At 56.3% G+C, this 22067-nt stretch overlaps 1 protein-coding gene across 1 annotated transcript; it reads left to right on the forward strand.

Annotated features, from left to right (window-relative positions):
* Positions 1 to 5925: 5925 nt before the first annotated feature.
* Positions 5926 to 19295, forward strand: PTK7 (protein tyrosine kinase 7 (inactive)). Its single transcript, XM_031552293.1, is given in 21 exon segments — positions 5926 to 6032; positions 7833 to 8126; positions 8786 to 8888; positions 9342 to 9532; positions 9635 to 9782; positions 10801 to 10931; positions 11138 to 11404; positions 11598 to 11731; positions 12027 to 12162; positions 12275 to 12292; positions 12295 to 12393; positions 12651 to 12800; positions 13062 to 13212; positions 13475 to 13602; positions 13750 to 13953; positions 16646 to 16801; positions 16964 to 17196; positions 17837 to 17917; positions 17998 to 18149; positions 18236 to 18414; positions 18580 to 19295. Coding segments are annotated over 21 exon segments (3168 nt in total). The 5' UTR covers positions 5926 to 5980; the 3' UTR covers positions 18741 to 19295.
* The last annotated feature ends 2772 nt before the right edge of the window (positions 19296 to 22067 follow it).

Consider the following 22067-nt stretch of genomic DNA (forward strand, 5'->3'; position numbering starts at 1 on the left):
GCTGCCATCAGGCCTCCCCTCAGCTCCTCTGCTCTGGGCTGAGCAAACAAAGATGAAGCAATGCAATTTGGTTGCTGCAGGGTCTCTCCTTGTGCCCTGAGCCATCTCTGGTGCTGGCAGGACCTTCCTGGCCCTTCAGTGTCACCTGAGCTCTCCTGCACCACTGCCAAAGGGGTTTTGCATGGTACTGACTTTTGCATTCTTGTGGGCCCTCACTTGATTTTGGGGAAGCATTGTGTCATACTTCAAGGCCACAGTGCAGGGAGCACATGGCTCATCCTGACTTTACGTGACATCTGTCTGCCGTGTTCCCTTTAATGGGAGAGAAACGAAACAGCCTTGCTGTGTCAGCCAGAAAGCCTTGCCTTCATAGGATCGTGGAATCACGGAATCATCTGGCTTGGGTAAGACCTTCAAGATGACCAAGTCCAGCTGTCCATCAGACCTACTGCATCCCATCGCTTAACCATGTCCCTTAGTGCCATGTCCACACTTGTCTTAAACAACTCTAGGGAGGGGGACTCGCTGCTTCCCGGGAGCCTGTTCCAGTGCTTGACCACCCTTTCCATGAAAAAATTCTTGATGCCCAACTTAAGCCTCCCCTGGCACAATTTGAGACCATTTCTTCTCATCACTTGGGGCAAGAGACTGACGTTCTCCTTGCTGCAGCCTTCTTTCAGGCAGTTGTAGAGCTGTGACTTCTGTTGTCCTTCTCCAGACCCAACAGCCCCGGTTCCCTCAGCCGCTCCCCATCACACTTGTGCCCCAGACCCCTCACAGTTCCACTGCCCTTCTCTGGACACGCTCCAGGCCCTCAGTGCCTTTCTAGCAGTGAGGACCCAGCACTGAGCACAGCACTCGAGGTGCGGCCTCGCCAGTGCGGAGGGACGGTCACCTTCTTAGTCTTATCAGCCATGCTATTTCTGATGCAGGCTTCTTGGCCACCTGGGCACTCTGCTGGCTCCTGTTCAACCCATCCAGACCAGATGTGTCTCCAACCTGCTGCGTGCTGCTGGTAGCACGCGTCAGCCATAAATCAGCGTTCCTGAGGAGGCCAGGGAATTGCTGGAGGGCTCCGAGAGCGCCTGGGAGAGTCAGTTGGCAGCACCAGTGGGTGCAGTGAGCTCAGCGCTGGTGCTGAGTCACCCTCAAAGCATGTGTGCTCCTCACTGGGGCTTGGCAACCCAGCAGACACAAGGTCTGCGCGAGAGCCTTTGGCTGACGGGCCGTTAAGGAGGGTTTAATTGAGCCAGCAGGATTTCCAGCTCCCACCGCCAGGCTTGCGGCCTTCTCATCTTGCTTGCTGCTGTCTCGAGGGCTTGGTGGTATTGGCTCTGGCTTCAGCTTGAAGGTCGGGCAGCGCTTGATGTACTTCTCTGCAGTGATCCTCTGCATTGCAGGGGCAGTGGGCTCGGAGATTTGCGCCTCTCGGTGCGAGAAGGCTAGCTGGGCTTGGATGGCTGTGGGCCACCACACAGCCCTGTGCACTGCATCCTTGCCCTGGGGCTGCTCCCACCAGGGATGCCCACACATCCTCTTGTGACGGCTGCCAGGAGCATGGGCACAGCCCTGTGTGCCGGCGTGGTTCAGAGTGGTTTCAGCCCACCCTCCAGACGGACGGGGAGTTGTTCTGACCAAGGCCAACTGTGCTGGTTCAGCAGCCCTAGCCTGCTGTGGGAGCCACCATAGCTGCTGGGATTCCCTGGCCCGGTCTAGCATCCCCACTGCAGGAGCAAGGTGCTGGGCATCCACCATCAAACCAAGACTGCTAGCGAATCCCTTGGCCTTGGAGACCACCTGCCTAGCGTGCAGGCTGTCCCACCAGACTGGGAGCAGCCCTGCTCTTTCTGAGAGTGAGGAGGAACCTTCCGGAACGGCCCCATCACTCCATGGATTAGGTGATCCTGGTGCTGTTCTGGACCTCGCTCCCCACCCCACCCTGTCCTCAGCCACGTCGCTTTGAGTGGCTCTGCTTTTATCCTGCTGCCTGGAGGCCATGCAGGTAAGCTGGTCCTCATGCAGAGCCTTTCTCTGGGTTGATACTGGGATGTTCTCCCACAGTGGATGTTTGAGCAGCTCCTGTTTCTGCTTCTGAACTGCGTGGGGTGGACTACTCCCCTTCCCATGGCCAGCTGCCCCCAGCATAGTGCTGTGAGCACTGCCTCCATGTTCACTCCATGACTGATTTACAGCCCTCGACCCCCTGATGGCTTTGTTCTGCTTTTGTGCAATAACTGCTCAGAAATTTGGCTGTGCCATTCCCAAGGATGGGCCCTGGAAAGTCAGGGAGAGTTGCTAGCCATGGGGAAGAGAATCCCCGCAGCTCCCAGTCTCTCTGAACAGTGCTGGGGAGGCTAATGGGAATTGCACTATGTGGTTATAGGTTTTTTTCTGCTTCTTTTTTTTCTTAATTCACAAGCTTGATTTGAAGGGTTGAGTTGGATTCTTGGTGGTTGCCCTGTGTGCGGAGGTTGGTGGGGAGAGATGCTGTGGTCCCCACCACGGAGCAGCTGAGGCTCAATGTTCTGCTGGGAGCCAAGATGCTCCCAAACAAGGGCCTGCATCTGCCGTGCACTGCAAGGCTCCTGCTGTGGGCCGTGATGTTCTGTGGTGGCCCGGGTCTGGTGCAAATGCAGTCTTGCATTATCACACAGGGATAGAGGTGAGGAAGGAGCGATCCAGCTCTGCAGTTTTCATCTGGGACCCAGGCCAAACTGTGGGATGTACTGTGAGATGAGCAGATGCTTCCAGCTGTTACAGGATTGGGATGCCTCTGTGTGTACTTTGAACTTGGGTTGCTTTCCCTTTGGATCAGTAAATCCCACTTGGAAGGCTGCATATATCTGGGTGCTTTGCGGCAGGGCTCATGGAAGAGTTAAGGTCCCTTTTGGTTGCCAGGTGTGTGGCATGGCCAAAGGGACAATGAGAGACTGTTTTCCCGTGTCCCTCGTTGTCTTGGCCTGCCCTTGGAGCTCCTGGTGCTGGAAGCCAGAGCCACTCCAGCACAGCATCTCTTGGAAATGCATGGTTGGACCCGTCCAGCTGTGCTGGTGACTCACATAGGGATAATCTTTTTCCCAGGCACAAGGCAAGTTTTTCTTTTTAGTTTAACTAGAGTGGGACACATTGTGGTTTTAAAAGGCTAACATGATGGGTGCCCAAAGGCTTTCCAGATGTTCAGCTTGCTCAGACCAGACCCGCCATGCTCGGAGCTCCTTGCCTGCATCAAACCATTTCCATCTGGCCTGGCGGGGGAGAGGGGTTTATTGCAACTCGACCCATTTGAGAGGCTTTCTCAACTGGAGCCTCTCGCAGAGAGGAACGTGCTGGCTGGAAATCATTTGGAGATGCAAATCTCTCTGGGTGTTTGGCTTGGCTGCTGTTTCTGCAGTATCTGCTAAGGAGTGGAATAGACTGTGCACGGAGCAGGCGCGCTCTGAGCGGCTGCTTTACGTGGCTGTAGGGACCAACCCACCAGGCAGTGGAATTGCTTGTGTTATTCAGTTGTAATGATTTTTTCTTGCCTTGCTGGTGCAAGTGAGTGTGCTGGCTCCGTGGCTGAGACCAAGAGGGGATGAAAAGCTGACCCGTGTGTCGATCCGTGCCAAAAATCTGCATTTACAGGAGCGTGTTTGTAATGAACTGTGCCAGGAAACACATGGCTTGCTCGAGCCGTGAATGGGAGGTCTGTACGGGGCCCTGCACACACTGAGAGCCTCGCCAGGACAAAGAGCAGATGCTGGCGTGCTGTTCTTGCTTGGTGGCAAGGCACTGCTGTCAGGAAAGAATGGCTGCTGGCAGTTTGGGGTGATGGACCTCCATGGGGGGAGAGAGAGAAGAGGGTGGTTTCCATGTCTCGATGGAGATTATTTGATCCTGAGATTGGGGCTGCCCATGCCCATCCCACACTGAGCTCCCTGGGGCACGGGATTCAAGAGCGAGCCACTCGGTGCTTTCTGCTGAGGTTGGATGTTCTTTTCCTATGAAGGCTGCCTCTGGGGGTGCTGCCTGATGGCTGAGCCACCGGTGTGCCCTGGAGCCAGAAGGGGCAGCCGTACCCTGGAGGCACCAGGCCCCACGCTGCCAGCAGGTGAGGGGAATGGCTGTCCCCTCTGCTGTGTGCTGCACAGCCTCACCACCGGCACTGCCAGCAGTCTGAGTGCCGCGGTACAAAAAAGACGTGCCCAGAAGTACCTCCTCTCTGCAGAAAAGTGCCCTTTGTGGTCATTGTAGGGTGCCCAGGTCCTTCTGCAGTGTTTGAGGTCCTCTCTGCCAGGCAGCCATGCCCTGTGCCAGAATTCCTTGGAGGAGCTGGCTGGTTTTGCACCTGGCTCTTTCCATTGCATTTTGGTTCCTTCAGTGTTGTTTTTTTTTGGTTTTTTTTTTTCCCTCTTCGGCTGAGCAGATGTGGAGCTTCCTGCTGATGGGAGAAGATAGTTCCCTTCTGGGGAGGACGCATGCAGTGTGTATGCTCTGGGTTTTGCTGCCCTTAGTGCTGCAGATGCATTATAGTTTCTCTCATCCACATACCCAGTGTTAAAGGAGCTGGCTTGCACATGTGGCAGGGCCAAGGCAGGGTGAACTTTGCAGAATCACTCTGGGAGGCAAGGCTGCAAGGTAGCACTGCTGTGGCCTAGCTGCAAGCTGCAGAAGCCCCACAGACCTTTCCAAACCAGTTAACCTTAAAACCTTTTCCTAATTCCTGTTCCCATGCCTTTAGCATGTTTGGTGGCTAGCAGCTTTGGGATTACTCACATCCTTACGTCAGCCGTGGTGTCTCAAGAGCCAGCAAACTTAGGCTTTTGGGGGTCAAAAAGAATAATATGAGTCCTTTCCTTATTCCCTTGTGTCCTCAGCCCAGAGCTTGCCCAGCTCACTGATGCCAGGATATGGGTGGCCCATGGTGGGGAGGGGCATGGATGTCCCAAACGACGTGCAGCACCGCTGCCTGCTCCCAGCTCTGCTTCCCAGCATGGCTGTAGGTGAGCTGCAGGCACGGCAGGGATCAGGGCTGTGCAGCAGCTGAGGGCCTTGTGGTTGAGGCTGCATTCCCCAGCGATGTCGTTAGTCAGGGAGACAATGATCTTTTCGGATCGCTTCAAGATGCGGCCCGCCAGGCGGGGCAGGGATTGTGCTGCCTGGCTGCCTCAGTTTGTGCAGAGCTGCAGCAGCCAGATGGGCTTGGAGGAGTTTGGGAGGAGGATGTGGGGGCCAAGTCTTGGGGACATCCCAAGCCCAAAAGGTGCATTGAGATCCGCTTGGTGGAAATTCAAGCCAGAAATGCAAGCGTTTGTATGAGGGTGTTTTCCTGGGAATCTACCATTTGCAACCTTAAAGCAATGAAATTAATTTTGAGCAGGGCAATATCAGTGCATGAAGGGTGCTGTGTTCCTGGATCTGGATCCTTGCTGTGAGAATGCACTCGGAGCTGGAATGTGGTGGAGCCTTCTCTCCTCTTCCCACTGATGCCTGTCCCTCCCCTTTGTGGGGTCTGGGAATGCCACCAGGGGACCCACAGGTACCAGTGCTGCTTTCCTGCACCATTCACTCAACCTCCATCAGCTGTCTCACCTGGAAGCTTCCATGGTTCCATTAAAATACACCTTGGGTGAAACTGCACTGGGTGTTTGCAAGCGTGCTGAGTTTAAAACCACGTTTATCCAACTGGGCTGAAGCTTTCCTGAAGAGCTCTGTGCAGCCACAGCTAAAATGGTTTTACGCCAGAAACATGTGTTGAGGGTTTCTTCCCCCAGCCGGGGATGGTTTGTGTCACATGCACACGCAGCTCACTGCTGCTTGCCAGCGCGTGCATTTAGAAGAGCTGCTTGGCTGGGCCCAGCCACACCACGAGGGAAGGGCTCTGCTCTGGCTTGGGTTTACTGAGCTGGCTTCCTGTGCACATAGTAGAAGTGGTGTTGCATGAGTATTTTTTCAGGTGGCGATGCTGCCCAGCCTGGATTAGCTTGTGAAGTCGTACGCCATGGTGGAGACGTCCGATCAGACAGAGCGGAGCCAGTTCTGCCCTCCCCCAGGTGCTGCAGGAGCTCTCATCTGCCAGCTTGGGCCACACTGGAGGACTCCAGCAGCTCAGCCCTGTGTGACCATGGCTGTGCCACACAGCGATGCTCAGGGCTCTGCTTCCCCTCTCCAAACACTGGGCTCTGCTTCTGTGAATTGAGAGCGTCCAATTCTGGGTTTCTGGTGTCTTTTCAAATGGCTGTTCCACATCCAGCTGCTACCCAGAGAATCATTAAGATTGGAAAAGGCATCTACGGTCAGCTAGTCCAACTGTTGCCCATAACCATGACGGCTAAACCACATCCCATGTTTCCTTACAGCCCCAAATCTCACTCGTTGGGTTCCAGCTTATGCAGCCAGTGTTTCCATGGCACCTTGGATGCCACTGTCAGAACACAACACAAGTCTCTGGCTCTTACTGTGCTTTGATGCTTATTTATCCCAGTTTGCTTTGGCACACGCACTCGATGAGGATGTTCATGGCATGGATCTCACCTGACCAGTTGGAAGACACAAATGCTTCCTCCTATTTTACCAGGGAGCTGGATCCCAGTGCTTCCTGACATCTTATGAAATCCATGCGTCCAGTGTGGAACTCATACCGAGCTTTGTCCACATTCCCTGTCCCTCTGCAGAGCTGTCCTTCTCGTGCAGAGCTGGGAGCACATCACTCCAGCCACTTTCTTCCTCTGGTTCGTGAGAGAGCACTTCAAAGATGTTCGACATCTGTCTGGCTTGGCCTCTTTCCTCACAGAGCACAGTGCTGGGAGCGGAGCCCTGCAGCTATCAGCGCGCGCTGAATTGCCCTTTGTCTGCTCGCCTCTCTGCGGCCAGCTGGTAACCAGAGCAGAGCGCCTGCATGGCTGGCTGTGGCCAGGCGGCAGCCGGACAGCGGAACGCTGGTGCTGTCCCCAGCAGCCACACAGAGCTGTCTGCAGGTCCCCCAGGCACTGAGGCTTGTTGTTTGGAGGGAGGACGCTTGGGTTTTCTAGCGCCGCTGGAAGCTGCAGTGTGGGTCTGCTCACTTGTGTCTTTTGCTCAAGGAGCTCAGGCTTCACATCTTGGTGGGGCTCGGGGCTAGTGGCTTACTTCCTCCCTGCAAAGAGATGCTTCCAGCCATCCAGAACCACCCCGCGGCCGCTATCAGGCCCTGTGGTCAGCACTGCAATTTCTAGTTTTGATTTCGGCTGGCAAGTGTAGATGTTCTGTGCTGTGCTCCAGCAGCTATGGTCAGTCCCAGAAATGATCCTTGTTCCAGAGCAGTTTTTTGCTAGCTAATATCTGAGTATGTGAAATAGACTCGTGGTCCCAAGGAGAGAGGGTTTGAGGAAAGCCTGGAAATAGTCCATGTATTCTGCTCTGGGATGATTCTGTTGCATGGTTAAGGCTTAGGGCATGTCCCAAAAAAGCAGATCAGGAGGGGTGCAAAGAAACACCTGAGCTGCCTAAAGAAGCTGCTTGCTATCCAGCTTTTAGGCAGCAGAATCCCTAGTCTGGATGCTGTGAGATGCCTCTGTGTGCAGGCTGGATGTGCAGCAGCCACAACTGGCACCCCATGGAGCTGTGCTTGGCTCAAAGCAGCCCTCTCCACGTGGTTGCTGGGAGGTGAGAGCCTTAGAGCACCACACCTCTTTGAATGTAGGTGCAGGAGTAGCCAAGATTGTAGCTCTACAGGGGATTGTGCTTTGGAAGGTGTTTCTCCTCATGCTGCACTTTCAGCTAGAAACTAGAGACCAGTGTGAGCAGCAGTGCTTCCCCGCTGCTCTCTGCCCATCCACGTGCTCTAGGTGTGCCCTCCTTTCTCTGTCCTGCAGCGGTGGGGGCCCAGGCAGCGATCCGTTTTGCCAAGGAGCCGTACTCACAGGACGCCCTGCACGGCCGCAGTGCCATCCTCCGCTGCGAGGTGGAGGAGCCGGCCCACGTGGAATTTGAGTGGCTGCAGAACGGGCTCCCCATCCAGGACACGGAGCAGCGCTTCAAGGAAGGCAGCAACCTCCAGTTTGCTGCTGTCGACCGGCATCGGGATGCTGGAAGCTTCCAGTGCGTGGCGAGGAACGTGCAGACCGGGGAGGAGGCTCGCACAGCCAACGCGTCCTTCAACATCAAGTGTGAGTTTGGGGCAAGGGCACAGTGCTCTCTTGGGAGGGTGTGGGACTGGGAATGCCTGCTGGTGTGTGGGGTGATAGTTGGACAAGGACTAAGGAAGCACAGCATAGGCCAGGTACCTGGAGTGCCAGGAAATGGTCTTGAGTTGCACCAGGGGAGGTTTAGATTGGATATCAGGAAGAATTTCTTCAGGAAAAGGGTGGCCAGGTGTTGGAACAGCCTGTCAGGGAGGTGGTGGAGCCCCTATCCCTGGAGGTGTTTAAGAAGTGTGTGTTTGGGGTACTTAGAGGCATATGTTGGCATTGTTAGGTTGGCGGTTGGACTTGATGATCTTAAGGATCTTTTCCAACCTAAATGATCCCTTTCCAGCTCACACATCCATCATGCCTTCTAGGCCTTTTCATCTTCTGATGCCGCCAAGGCTCTCAGAGATGCTGCCTTCCCCATGTGTATAGATGAAATGGGGATGTTACAGCACCAAGCGTGTCCTGAGCACTGCAGGTCCTTTCAGAGCCCATCTCATCCCTTAAGGGGCAGCGACACAGGGCAGAGAGACATTTGCAGGGTGGTGTCCCTTTGCTCCACGCTGCCTGGTTTTTACTGCATTGGCCCCCAGCTGGGCTCATGAACCAGCCGCTTGAGACTTCCTTTGATCGCGCAGGGATCGAGACGGGCGGCGTGGTGCTGAAGCAGCCGGCCAGCGCAGCTGAGATCCAGCCCTCCTCCACGGTGGTGCTGCGGTGTCACATCGACGGCCACCCGCGGTAAGGGTTGCCTCCCGAGGAGCCCGGCCGGAGGTCCCCCCGCGCCTTCGCCGCGCGCTCTTCCCCTCTCTCTGTCTCTCTCTCCTCCTCTCTCCTGCGAGGACGCAGTAGAGTCTAGGGAAGGCGAAAAGCAGGATTGAGCCTGCGGCCGAGCACCGGGGGAGAAGGCAAACGGCTTCCTCGGAGCCGCGTAGCGAGGAGCACAGTAAGGACGGGCTGTCACAGCCCGGTCGCTGCGCTGCTTGGTGTGCTGCGGTCACTCTCCGTCGCTTTCCGATCATGTCCCGTCCACTTGGCTGCATGTCTCATAGCTTCGTGTGTGTGTCGGGGCCAGCGGTGGGAGCGGAGAGCCAGGGAAAGGGCCATCTCTGGGCTGTCCCCTCCGCACACCCACTCGCCAGGGAGCCCGGCAGCCGCTCGGCGCCCGCTCACCCTCTCGCCCCTGTCTCGCAGCCCCACGTGGCAGTGGTTTCGGGACGGCGCTCCGCTCCCCGACGGCCGTGGCACCTATTCTGTCAGCAGCAAGGAGCGGACCCTCACCCTGCGCAGCGCCAGCCCCGACGACAATGGTCTCTACTACTGCTGTGCCCGCAGCGCCGTTGGCTCCGTGTGCAGCCAGGACAACTTCACACTGAATATCATCGGTGAGTCGTGTCCACAGTGCCCGGGCCGGGGGCTCTGTTTTGGGTTTCCTGAAGCACAGCTGTTCTGCTTTTCTTACCCTCCGGTGGTCTCTGTTGCTGCAGATGAGAGCTTCCCCCAGGCGGTGATCGTCCCACAGGACCTCATCGTGACCAAGAATGAAGAGGCCATGTTTGATTGCCAGTTTGCAGCCGTGCCCCCTCCCACGCAGGAGTGGCTCTTTGAAGATAGCCCCATCACCAACAGATCCAAGTAACAGGGACCCCGGTGATGTGGGCAGGGCTGGGAAGAGTGGGGAGGGGGCACCAGAAGTAAATGAGAGAGGCCAAACGTTGGCTATGCCCAAGGGCAAATGTTCAACATCAGGCTGGCCACTGGAGTTGGTTTCTCAGCTTGGATGACTTGGGTTTGACATAGCCTTGTTCCTTGTGTGGAGCCTTCATCAGCGTAAGACTTACAAAATGGTTTGTTCTTGAAGAAATCTGTGAGGCTGTGAGTCTGAGATGCCTGTGCATGATGATCTCCAGCACTGGGGATGTCTCCCAGCCCAAATATTTGGGCATGGTGATTCATGGAGCCAGTGCCCCAGACACCCACTCAAGACAGTTCGCAGAGCCAGGGAAACGTCCCAGTACCAGATACCCACAAGTGGTGTTCCCCAGGCTCAGGGATGCCTCCCAGCCTCCAGCATACACATGGCAGTTCACTGGGCTAATGGCTGTCTTACAGCTCCAACTGCCTGCATGTGGTGACTCCCAAAGCCAGAAATGTTTGTGGGCCCCAAACACCCATATGATTCCTGCAGCCTAGGATGTCCTTGCAGCAGGTTACCCATGCATGGTGATCCTCATGCATCTCCCAGCCCAGCCAGGTTGCCTGTAATGGGGATCTTGGGCCAGAGATGTCTCAGAGGGACTGTGCCAGGCAAGTGGTGCCATCTGGGGCCACGTGCCCCATGGCCCGGCAGCTCCTGGGCGCCACCTTGTGCCCCTTTTTCCCTTTCCTGGCTGAGCCATCTCTTGGAGCTGGCTCATTTTGGGGTGCATCTTTCTGGAAGCCAGCTCTGCTCCAAGGAAAAGACTTCTCTTAGCACATCTCCTTGATGAAGCATGCATCTCACTTCCTCCTTCATTCTGCTTCCCCTGCCTTGGTTTGGCACAAAGACCTCCCCATTTGTTCTGTGCGTTGCTGTAGGACATCACGGGGCTTTGACTCTGCCCCACGTCCTGCAGAGACGCCTGCTGAGGTCTGCTTCTCCCTTCATGCCCAGGACAACTGTGTTTGCCAATGGTTCCCTGCTGATCACCCAGGTGAAGGCCCGCAGCACCGGTGTCTACAAGTGCATTGGCCATGGGCAGAAGGGGAAAGCTCTCGTGCTGAAGGCGACTCTGCGGCTGGCAGGTGAGGTCCTGGTGATGGGGTGGGCAGTGGGTCTCATAGCTGCACTGTCCCTCTTGAGCTGTGGGGTCGCATAGTAACAGGCCGGTAAGCTGGTACATATAGCTTGTGCACATTTTCCCTTGGCTGGTGGCTCCTGTGGGGACAGCGATGCTGGTGGGATGGCCACACTGCCCTATTTGAGCCTTGCTGTCTGTTGCTCCTCTCAGAGATCGAAGAGATGGCACCCTTCTCCCCGAAGGTGTTGACGGCGAACCAGGGGCACCGTGTGTCCTGTGCTGCCCCGCGGGGTGTACCCACGCCCCAGGTCTGGTGGGAGAGAAACCAGGAGCGGGTCCCCACTGCTGGCAGGGTGTACCAGGAGGCAGAGCAGCTCGTTTTCACCAGCATCACCGAGGCAGATGCGGGGACCTATACGTGCCATGCTGCCAACAAGGCTGGGGAGAAGAAACAGGAGCTGAGCATCACCGTGGCTAGTAGGCAGCTTTCTGAGGAGGGCTGGGAGCATTGGAAGGGGCTATAAAGGAGTGGCTGGGGAGAACTGGGGTGGGATGTGGCCTTCCTGCATGTCTCATAACTGGTTGCAAGCTGTCCATCCTGGCCAAGCTGGTACTGGCTGGATGGAGGGGTGGTGAGTGGACCTGTGTGACCCCTCGCTTCCATACCTAGCGGTACCCAAGTGGGTGGAGATGCCCAAGGACAGCCAGCTGGAGGAGAGCAAACCAGGATACCTGCATTGCCTCAGCAAGGCTTCCCTGAAACCTACAGTCACTTGGTACCGCAACGGCGTCTCCATCTCTGAGGTGAGGTGACAAGGCAAGCCCCCACTGCTGCTTTTCTTTTCGTTGTGCTCAGCTCCAGAATGCCTGGTGCTGCTCCTGACTCTACCTCCATCCCCCTGGCACCTGGTAGCTCAGTGGGCTGTCCCTAGCCAGCCTTGTGCTCACGGGATGGTGGTTGGAGAGATGGGTTTGAGCAGGACTGCCCCTATCTAGGACTTGGCGTGGCCAAGCCCTGGATTGCCAGAGTGCCACAGACAGAGTCTGAGCCCAGCGCTGACAACTGTTGTTTCTGCCTTCCTACACCGTCTCCGGGCAGGACTCACGCTTTGAAATCTCAGAGAACGGGACGCTGCGCATCAACAACGTGGAGGTGTATGATGGGACTATGTACAAGTGTGTGAGCAGCACGCCGGCAGGCAGCATCGAGGGATACGCACGGGTACACGTGCTAGGTATGCAGGCAAGCACTTCGTGTCCATTCCATGCAGGCAGCTTCTTGCCTGCAGGAGAGCCTTTGGTGCCTCCCGTGGCCAGGGCACCTAATGGCACCTCTGTCTCTTGCAGAGAAGTTAAAGTTCACCCCTCACCCCAACCGCTGCAGTGCATGGAGTTCAACAAGGAGGTTACGGTGTCCTGCTCAGCCACTGGCCGGGAAAAACCTACCATCCAGTGGACTAAAACAGGTGAAGGGGACTTGAATGGGATCTGTCTGTCTTTTATATGGATGCCAGGAGCTTCTCAGAGTGGTTGAGATGGGAAGGCACCTTTGGAGGCTGTTTGCTCCAACTGTCTCCTCAAGCACTGCCACCTAGAACTGCTTGCCCAGCCATGTCCATATGGCTTCTGAACTTGTGTTGGCCCACTCCAGGTGGGAGGAAGCTGCTGTGTGGCACAGTGTATCACCTGTGGCTGCTACATCCCTCTTCTTGCCTTCCTGCAGATGGGAGCAGCCTGCCATCCCATGTCAGCCACAGAGCTGGCATCTTGTCCTTCCACAAGGTGAGCAGGAGCGACTCAGGGAACTACACGTGCATTGCCTCCAACAACCCACAGGGTGAGATCCGTGCCACTGTGCAGCTGGTGGTGGCAGGTGAGGGTTCTTCAGCAAGCTTTCCTGTTCTTTTGGGGTTCATGGGTGGCACTCGGGTAGATGGCACGTCCTTCCAAGGGAGGAGATGTCTGGCCTGACCCCAAGCTCTGCTCCATGCTGCTTGAATGTCTGGTTTGCCAATGTGTTGAGTGCAACCCTAGAGGGCACATGCCATGCTGCTGTGCTGGCCCTGTCCTCTTGCATGTGCTCAGTGTCGCACTCAGGAGCTGACAGCCTCCATGTTGGCCTCTCTGCCTCCAGTTTATGTCACCTTCAAGCTGGAACCAGAGCCCACAACTGTGTACCAGGGGCACACAGCCATGTTCCAGTGCCAGGCAGAGGGGGACCCCGTGCCACATATCCAGTGGAAAGGGAAGGACAAGATTTTGGATCCCAGCAAGCTTCTGCCCAGGTACACAGCCTCCATTCCAAGTGGGACAGGATTCAGCTAGCCCTTGTCCCTAGCTAGAAGGGCACACAGTTGTCTCCATATCTGGGGGCCTGGGCTCTCCTAGCTTCAGCTAGTTGATTGTTCTTGGGCACTGCATGGCATGGGATGCAGAACTGTTACAGCAGGGATATGAGGCTGTGCTGTCCTGGGGATACGAGGCTGCAGGTGCCCCAAGCCTGCCTCTGCCCTCTCATGTGTGCAAAGGGCTCTGTGTGGTTGGCAGGATTCAGATCATGCCCAATGGCTCCCTGGTCATTTACGATGTCACCACCGAGGACTCTGGAAAATACACCTGCATTGCCGGCAACAGCTGCAACATCAAGCACCGCGAGGCCTTCCTCTATGTTGTAGGTGAGGGAGGTGCCCAGTGCTGGGACGTGGCCTCCTGCCGTCCCGGGCCCCACCGCTGGGGCTTTTCCTCTTCCCTCAGCACATTCTCGAGGAGGGACTGGGAAATCCCTTTGCGCCCTCATGGCTTTGGTGCTCTCTGTCCCACAGACAAGCCGGCAGCAGAAGATGATGAGGGACTCGGCAGCCACACGCCCTACAAAATGATCCAGACCATCGGGCTGTCAGTGGGAGCAGCTGTCGCCTACATTATTATCGTGCTGGGGCTGATGTTCTACTGCAAGAAGCGGAGGAAAGCCAAGAGGCTGAAGAAGCACCCGGAGGGCGAGGAGCCCGAGATGGAGTGTCTGAATGGTGAGGCCAACACCCTCGATGGTGGGGGCTTCCCTGGCAGCCCCATAGCATTGAGGTGGAGCGGATAAGGGTGAGCAGGGAGCTCTTGGAGCACAAGGGGCTGCTGCTCACCCTTAGGGTCTCTGACTGTTGGTTTTGGCTGTGGCTGGTGACAGAAACCTTCTGCCAGGTGAGAAATAGGCCAGGAAAAGGTGCTCTTCTGTAAACCCGAACCCAAGATACCTCTGCAGCATCATTTTCACTTCTGAAAGCTCCTTTAGTTCTTCCTTGGACATCGTGTTTGTTCTTATGTCAGTGATCCTAGGGAGGACTTCTGAGTGATGGGGAGCGGTCGAGTTTGCTTCCTATGTAGTTCCCTGGACCTCTTCCTGCACCAGTTCTCCAGCATGCTGCCTCGGCCTGATTTCTGGTGGTTGCTGTGAGGTCCTGGCAAAATATCACAAAGGCGTTTGTCAGCTGTTTTCCCTCTTGTATGGATACTTTGAAGTTGGAACCAAACCTTTAAAAGAGAAGTCTGACTGTGGAACCTTCTGAGAGCCAGGATGCTCCTCTGCAGTTCTGTGCTCTACTGCTGTCCCCTCTGCAAGCTTTTCACGTAACCAACTTGCAGACAGCCCATGTGCCAGCAGACTCTGGCCATCATCCTTTTCCTTGGAAAGGATTTGTTTGAATCCTTTCTCTTGTTTCCTCAGGATTTTTTTTTTGTTTTTTTTTCCCTTCTTTTTGTTTTGTTATTTATCTGTCTTTATTATATTTTTCTTTTTATGCCAGTAGACTTTGCCTTTTCTTATTCCCTTTATGTGGAACCAGGTTAGCTCTCAAAGAGTTGTGTCCTCAGTAGTTGTAGCTCTTGCTCAGCTGCACAGATGTCTGCACTCCTTTCTGGTACTTCCATAGCCTCCCTTGGAGAAGTGGTTTGTGTTTTCCTTCCAATGGAATGACCCCAACATCACTTGTGCTGTGGTCCCCAGTTAGCAAGGTGACCTGAAGTATCTCAGCATACACCTGGTGATAGGAGTTCCCTGCCTGGGTACCAACTGGCTTTGCCAATGCCAGACAGATTGAACCTTCCTGTGGATTTGCAGTGGCCACAGATTTGCTTTCCATGGATTTCCTGCAGATCGATGTATTCCTAACAAGTCGGTCATCTTTTGAGGTCACATCCCTGGCTGGCATCGTGCATCCTCTGTTCCTCCTCAGTGTCCTTCCATCTGACTGTGCTGCTTTTTTGGGTGAATATTGGAGGGGATTTGGGAGGTTAACCGCCCTGGAATCTGATGGGAGTATTGAATTTCCACATTGGCACTTGCTGATTTCTCCAGGAGGTGCTCACATGGTGCAGGCAGGTGGGCAAAGCAGGGCTTTATGCTTGGTTCCCCTTTAATACTTCTGGATGCCCAAATGAAACTTCATCCCTCTTGTCCCTTTGTTATCACCTGTCTTGTCAGAGCTCTGTGAAGGATGGGGATGTCTGCTCAAAAGCACTGCCACCCACTGGTGCTGTCTCTCAGCAGCGGAGTACTTGCTCTGCAGCCTTCGGTATTTTCTTGGCAGGGTTGCAGTGGTCTTGTATCATCCTCTTGGCTTTGGGCTTCTAGTCTTGAGACACCATCAGTCATTGCCGCAGACAGCAGAGGCTCAAGCAGCCTGTAAGTGCTGTGCTGTTGGCAACTAGCATAGAAGCAGGGTGAGCGCAAGTAGTACCGAGCTTTGATTTATTGGGCAGATGGTGTTTTTTTGCTGTGGCCTTCTGCAAGCATTGCTCCAGCCTGTGGGAGAGGACAACGTGTCAGTAGCCACAGCTCTGAAGTTAGCACATCTCAGTCTTCACAGCACCAGCCTGCCCGTGGTAAAGCCAGGTACGACCAGGTGTTTTCTTGTTGCTTGTCACTAGGCAAGCTGAGATGGAGTGCGCTCAGCAATGCACGGTGACGCTGCACGTGTGTCACCTTAGCTCAGTGCTGTGCTCTGCACTTTACATTCAGTTCACAAAAGTTTTGCTTCCTAGTGCTTGGTCTGATCCAAGCAGTACATGCACAGAAAGTCACCGTTTGCTTTCTACACCACATTTGCTCCGCTATAAACAGACCTCTCTGCTTTCTTATGGCAGTAATGATTTCTGCTGCTCACTCGCTTCTCTTTGTGCCAGGGAAATTTCTACTGGGTTTCCTAATCAGGAAGTCTGCTGGTATTAATTGTAAGGACAGCACTCTCTAGCACTGCTTTAATCCAGGTGGTAAAAGAAGGTCCAAGCTGCCCTGATGTGGCAGGTTCCAGGTTACAAGGAGGTGAGCATCGCAGGAGCAGGGGGGTCAGGTCAGATGAACCCAAGGGTATCTTGGATATTAGAAGACCATGGGCAGGGCCCAACTCCACTTCACATTCGATCTGCTCTGGTTGTGCAGACTTCTATCCATGGGCAGTTGTGATGTAGCCACCCCTGGGGGATGTCAGCGTGATGTGGGACAGACAAGGCCAGATGGGGCTAGTTGGCTCTGGGACCAAAGCCATTGCTCAGCATCTGATTTCAGGGCTGGCAGAGATGGGGCCAGACGTGAGCTGTGGGGAGGGCACTCTGTGGGGCTGGGCAGCAGGCTAGGGTGCTTAAGGTGTCCGGAAGGGGCTGGTGCCCAGTGTAATGTTGCCGGCACAGCATGGCAGGATGCTGAAGCCGTGTGTACATCCCTTGCAGGTGGTACTTTGCTGCAGAATGGGCAGACGACAGCAGAGATCCAGGAGGAGGTGGCCTTGACCAACCTGGGCAGCAGCTCTGGGGCTAGCAAGCGGCACAGTGCTGCTGACAAGATGCACTTCCCCCGTTCCAACCTGCAGACAATCACTACCTTGGGTATGCTGGGTCACCCTGTCCTACTTCTCAACAAGAAACTCCTGGTTTAACCTCCAGTGCCAGCCAGGAAACTCAGTGCACTGGGGGACAGAAGGTCCTGCTGCTGCCAGGCTACCTGTCCTAATGCGTGCTGTATCCCTCTGTGCTGCTCTGCACTTCCAGGTAAGGGGGAATTTGGTGAAGTCTTCCTGGCCAAGGCAAAAGGTGCAGAGGATGGCGAGGGCGAAACGCTGGTGCTGGTGAAGAGCCTGCAGACAAGGGATGAGCAGCTGCAGCTGGACTTCAGGCGTGAGGCAGAGATGTTTGGCAAGCTGAACCACGCCAACGTGGTGCGACTGCTGGGGCTGTGCCGTGAGGCTGAGCCGCACTACATGGTCCTGGAGTATGTGGACTTGGTAAGGGTCCTGCCAGCAGCTCCTGAGCCTGATGGGGAGGTAGTGGAGATGGCATCCTGCATCTGGGTTGGTCTGGGCTGGTGTCACTGGGTGGGCGAGGCTGAGGAGGCAAGGCTGAGTTTACAGGTTGCCCAGAGAGCTGTGGGTACCCCATCCCTGGAGGTACCCAAGGCCAGGTTTGATGGGGCCTGGGCAATCTGAGCTGGTGGGGGGCAGCCAGTCTACGGTGAGGGGTGGGTGATTCTATGAATGTCAGTGTTTCCAGCATCTGGAAGTGTCCCAAGGGGGATGGGGCTCTAGTATGAAGGCTGGAGGGCCCCTTTTCCCTAATTTCTTGGTTATGTCTGAAATGCAGCAGGGGAAGTGAAGCTTTGGGACCCTCCACTGCAGAATGGCTGCAAAGTTAGGGGAGACTGGAGCTGGTGGCATAGAAAGTGCTTTGGGGCATGGATGATCTTCTGGGAGCACAGGCCTGCTTGCCGTGACCTTAGCCCTTAGGGAGATACTAGCTTGCTCTGCAGGAACCAGGAGGGCCATGGACCATGAAACAAGGCTCCTTGTGGGCCCACCATGTCTAGACACTATGGGGACCAATGAGCGTTGGTAGAGCATTGCCTCTGAGCTTCCGTCTATCTCCTAGGGAGACCTGAAGCAGTTCCTGAGAATCTCCAAGAGCAAGGATGAGTCCCTGAAGCCACAGCCCCTCAGCACCAAGCACAAGGTGAGCATGTGGCTTTGAAAGCACCACAGCGCTGGGGCTGCTGGGGAGGGCTGCCGGTGCCAACATCTCGCTGGGGCCAGGTGTCTCTCTGCACGCAGGTGGCCCTGGGGATGGAGCACCTCTCCAACGGCAGGTTTGTGCACCGGGACTTGGCGGCCAGGAACTGCCTGGTGAGCGCCCAGAGGCAGGTCAAGGTCTCAGCCCTGAGTCTCAGCAAGGATGTGTACAACAGGTCAGCCGGGATCCCGGCGGGGGGCGGGGGCACGGGCACGGCGTGGTGCCCATCTCACTCACCACCTGCAACTGTCCTGCCTGCAGCGAGTACTACCACTTCCGCCAGGCCTGGATCCCGCTGCGCTGGATGCCGCCCGAAGCCGTGCTGGAGGACGAGTTCTCCACCAAGTCAGACGTGTGGTCCTTCGGTGTGCTGATGTGGGAGGTGTTCACACAGGGGGAGATGCCGTACACCCCGCTGGCGGATGATGAGGTCCTAGCAGGTATGTGGTGCGCCTCGCGTATTCTGGCCTCCGTGCTTTTCTTGGGGCCAGCCAGGCCGTGTGATGGGCACAGGGCTGAGAGTCCACGCGGTGGATGCTCCTCGCTCCCCATGGAGGGGATCGTGTCTCCTCCCAACATCCCCTTGGCTTTTGCTTCTTTGCCAGGTCTGCAGTCGGGAAAGACGAAGCTCCCGCAGCCCGAGGGCTGCCCTTCACGCCTCGCCAAGCTGATGCAGCGCTGCTGGGCACCCAGCCCCAAGGACCGACCCTCCTTCAGCGAGCTCGCAGCCGCTCTCGGGGACAGCCCGGCTGACAGCAAAGCCTGAGCACCTTGCTGGGGAAGGATGCGGCAGGGTGGGCGGGGGCTCTGTGGCTGCCCCCAGTGCTCCCGCAGCCTTCGCTGAGCCTGACCCCAAACACGGCACCAGCGGCTGCTGGACTCAAAGCACAAGCCAGTGTACTCCCCCCACACACCCCTCTCCTCCACGGGTCCAAAAAGCCCGCGGGCTGCTGGCACCGAGCTCTCCCTCCCCGCTCGCCACGTGCATATCTGTCCGTCCGTCTGTGCTAGGCATGCCTGCGGGCATGGGCCCGCCATCAGGAACACGAAGTGCCTGGCATATGAAGGAGACGCTCCACCACCTTTCCCCACATCCCTTCCCCGTGCCTTTTTTTGTACGACTCCTGGGGGCAGCGCTTTCTTCCTTCTCTCCCCTCCCCGGCGCGCTGCCTCCTCCCCACCATAGTATTTCTGTTACTGGAACGCAGCCTAGAGTGGGTTAGTTTGTTTGCTTGAGCGGAGGGTACCGCAGCCAAGAATGGTTGGGTTTTGTTGGGTTTATATGTGCTGCTCTCAATAAAGAAGGCTTTTTTTTTTTTTTCCCCCTTCTCTCTCTTTTTTGGTGTCTTTGGTGGCACTGCTGTCAGTGCCTGCTTGATCTTTCTTCCTGAGGTCAGGAACCCAGGTTTGCGGGAGACTCCTGCCACTACATCTTATGCATCTCTTGGCAAGGAGAAGCCCTGTGCTGGGGCAGTCCCTGCAGCATGACAAATGTGTCCCCTGTGCGTGGCATTGAGGGCTTGGGACAGTCCCAGAGAAGCTGTGAGCTCTCCAACACCAGAGATGCTCAGCCCTGGAATGGATGGGCCCTGAGCAACCTGCTTCAAGTTAGCTATGCTTTGACCATCAATGGAGCAGCAGTGTCTGGGATCCCCTGTTGTGACTGGGGGAAGGCTCATGAGGAGCATGAGAAGGGTTCACTTCTGGAAATTTGCTAGAATCACGTAGGTTGTAAAAGACCTTCACAATCATCACGTCTAACCATCAACCTGACCTTTTGCATCCCGCTACAGGCCAAAGCCCATGGGGAGCTGAGATGTGGCTGCAGCCAGCTGAGGGAATCTGGCAGTCAGCACCCTGACCCCTTGCTGCCTCCACAGCTCCTCCAAATGCCTGGCACAGCGCATCAGCAGGAGTCGCTGTGGCTGGAGGGCTCAGGATGTGCCCTCGCTTCCCCCTTGGAGCCCTCTCTGGTGGATCGTAGCAGAGCCTGTATGTCAGACCCTGTGAGCACTCCTTTGGTGTGCATCCTGCCTTGCTGCCCTGTGTTGGAGCTATGGGAAGCAGTGTCAGGATAGGGTGCTCAGCCTCACCCCGATACATTGCGAGGGCTCCCGTGCCTGCCCACCACATGTGTATGGGAAGGCACCAGAGCTAGGACAAACTCCAGACCCAGAGGGTGCAGAAAGATTGGGGGCTGGGGCTGTGTATTTTTGGGAGTGATGTCATGAAAAAGCTCTGTATCCTCGGGGACAAGGCAGATGTTGGCCAAATTAATTGGAAACAGCGGGCTGAACAAATAGGGCCCTAGCTAAATACAGCACAGGGGAGCGGGCTGTTAAAGCATCCCACTCCAGCCCCTGCTGGAGGGGAGGACTTGGACAGCTGACAGAGATGGGGTCTCATTGCCCAAACCCAAGTGGAAGGAACGTAGAGCCTTGAGAAAGGAAGACAGACTGCTATACCCAGTGCTGGAGAGAAGCATGGCTGGTCATGCAAGGGTCACTAGCAGCCCCAACCCCAAACATGTATAGCACAGAACGAGGTGCAACCAGCAGGCACACGTTGTCCCAGCTGCCATCTGCCTGCAGCATAAGAATCTCCGGGCCCTGTGTCTCCACATGCCCTTGAGAGCTGTTATTGCTGTAATGTTCCCCAGCCGCCCTCAGCTCCTGCACGCCCAGAGATCCATGGGCAGCGCCATGGGGCACAGGCCCACCCCACCACTCACTGGGCTTTCTACTGCCCCGTGGTGCTTGCGTGGGTGTGTTAAGGCCCTGTGGGGAATCAGTGGGGCCAAATTGCTCAAAGCAGCCTCACCTGGGACTTCCCACCCAGGGGAGTGGCTTGGGAGCTGCACTTAAGCTCAAACCAAGGCTGCTAGGCTTCCTTTAGTCTACTGTGTAGGTGCTGCTGTTTTAGCCCAGCTGCCAGCACGTGTTGTAGCTCTCTTATCCAGCCTGGCTGTGAGCCTATCTCCTAGTGGGTACGCAAGCAGCTGTAGGAGGACTGTGCCCAGCACCCGGCTTACCCTGCTCTTGTCAGGTACTGTGGGACTGCTGATGAGGGCTTTGCCTGATTTGTGTCTGTCATTCCCATTTAGAGAGGCCTAGGAGGGAGCTGTTACTGCCACCCCAACCCACTTACAGCACAGATGTCTCTGAGCACATTCTCAAGACCAGGCCTGAGGCCTCTGAGGGGCTCACCCATCAGCTCAAGAGCTCCGGGCCTGAAGAGTGGTGTGAAGGGAACCCCAGCCCTGGTGAGTGTGGTGTCTGCACACCTGTGCTGGGCAGGGAATCTGTCTACCGCATATGGTACAGAGGAGCAGCCCTTCGTGGGCCACCTGCACCAGGTGTGGGCAGCGCTGGGTCCTAGGGCAGGGCAGCCAGGGCATGTGATGGGAAGCATGTGAGCCCCAGCGCCCTGTGGGAGCTATAAATGGCATGTGTGCTCACTGGAGGAGCACGGCTGGGGAGAAGCCAAGGGGGGGTGTTTGTTTCGGCTGCCACATTGCTCTGGAGGAGGCTGTACCCAGAGAGGGGCAGGCGGCTGTGAGGGCTGGGGGTGAGTGTAGAGACCCCTGTGCCACAAGGCCTGCGGGCAGCACTGTGGCTGGGCTGGTTATGGACTAGATGAGCTCCTGCAGCTGACTGGGTATTCAGCTGGATGTCCTGCATGGAGGCAGCTAGCTCCCATCCCTCCTCCCGGGGTGGCAGAGGTGGCTGTATACTGTCCTACAGGCACGATGTTTTGGCACTCTGTCTGTATGCTCGTGTGGCCTAGAACCTCCCTGTGCCTTAATGGCTCTCCCTGACTCTGAGTGGAGGAAGGGAAGCGCTCTGCAAAGCGTGTAGTTGGAGGCTTGGCCTCGCTCTGCGGTCCCTCCGAGGACAGAAGCTCCTCGGTACGGGGGCAGGGAAGGCGGGCGCGGGGGGCGATGCGAGGCGCATTCCCCTCCCACCCCGCGCAGCCCGCCCCGTCCATGCGGCGCGCGGCCCCTTTAAGAGCTCCGTGCATGTTTCAATCCGCGGGTGACGCGAAAGCGGTCGGAACGTATGCAAATCGGCCGCCGGGCCGCAGCCAATGGGCG

This window comes from Meleagris gallopavo, chromosome 2, assembly GCF_000146605.3.
Source record: "Meleagris gallopavo isolate NT-WF06-2002-E0010 breed Aviagen turkey brand Nicholas breeding stock chromosome 2, Turkey_5.1, whole genome shotgun sequence".
Classification (NCBI taxonomy): Eukaryota; Metazoa; Chordata; class Aves; order Galliformes; family Phasianidae; genus Meleagris; species Meleagris gallopavo.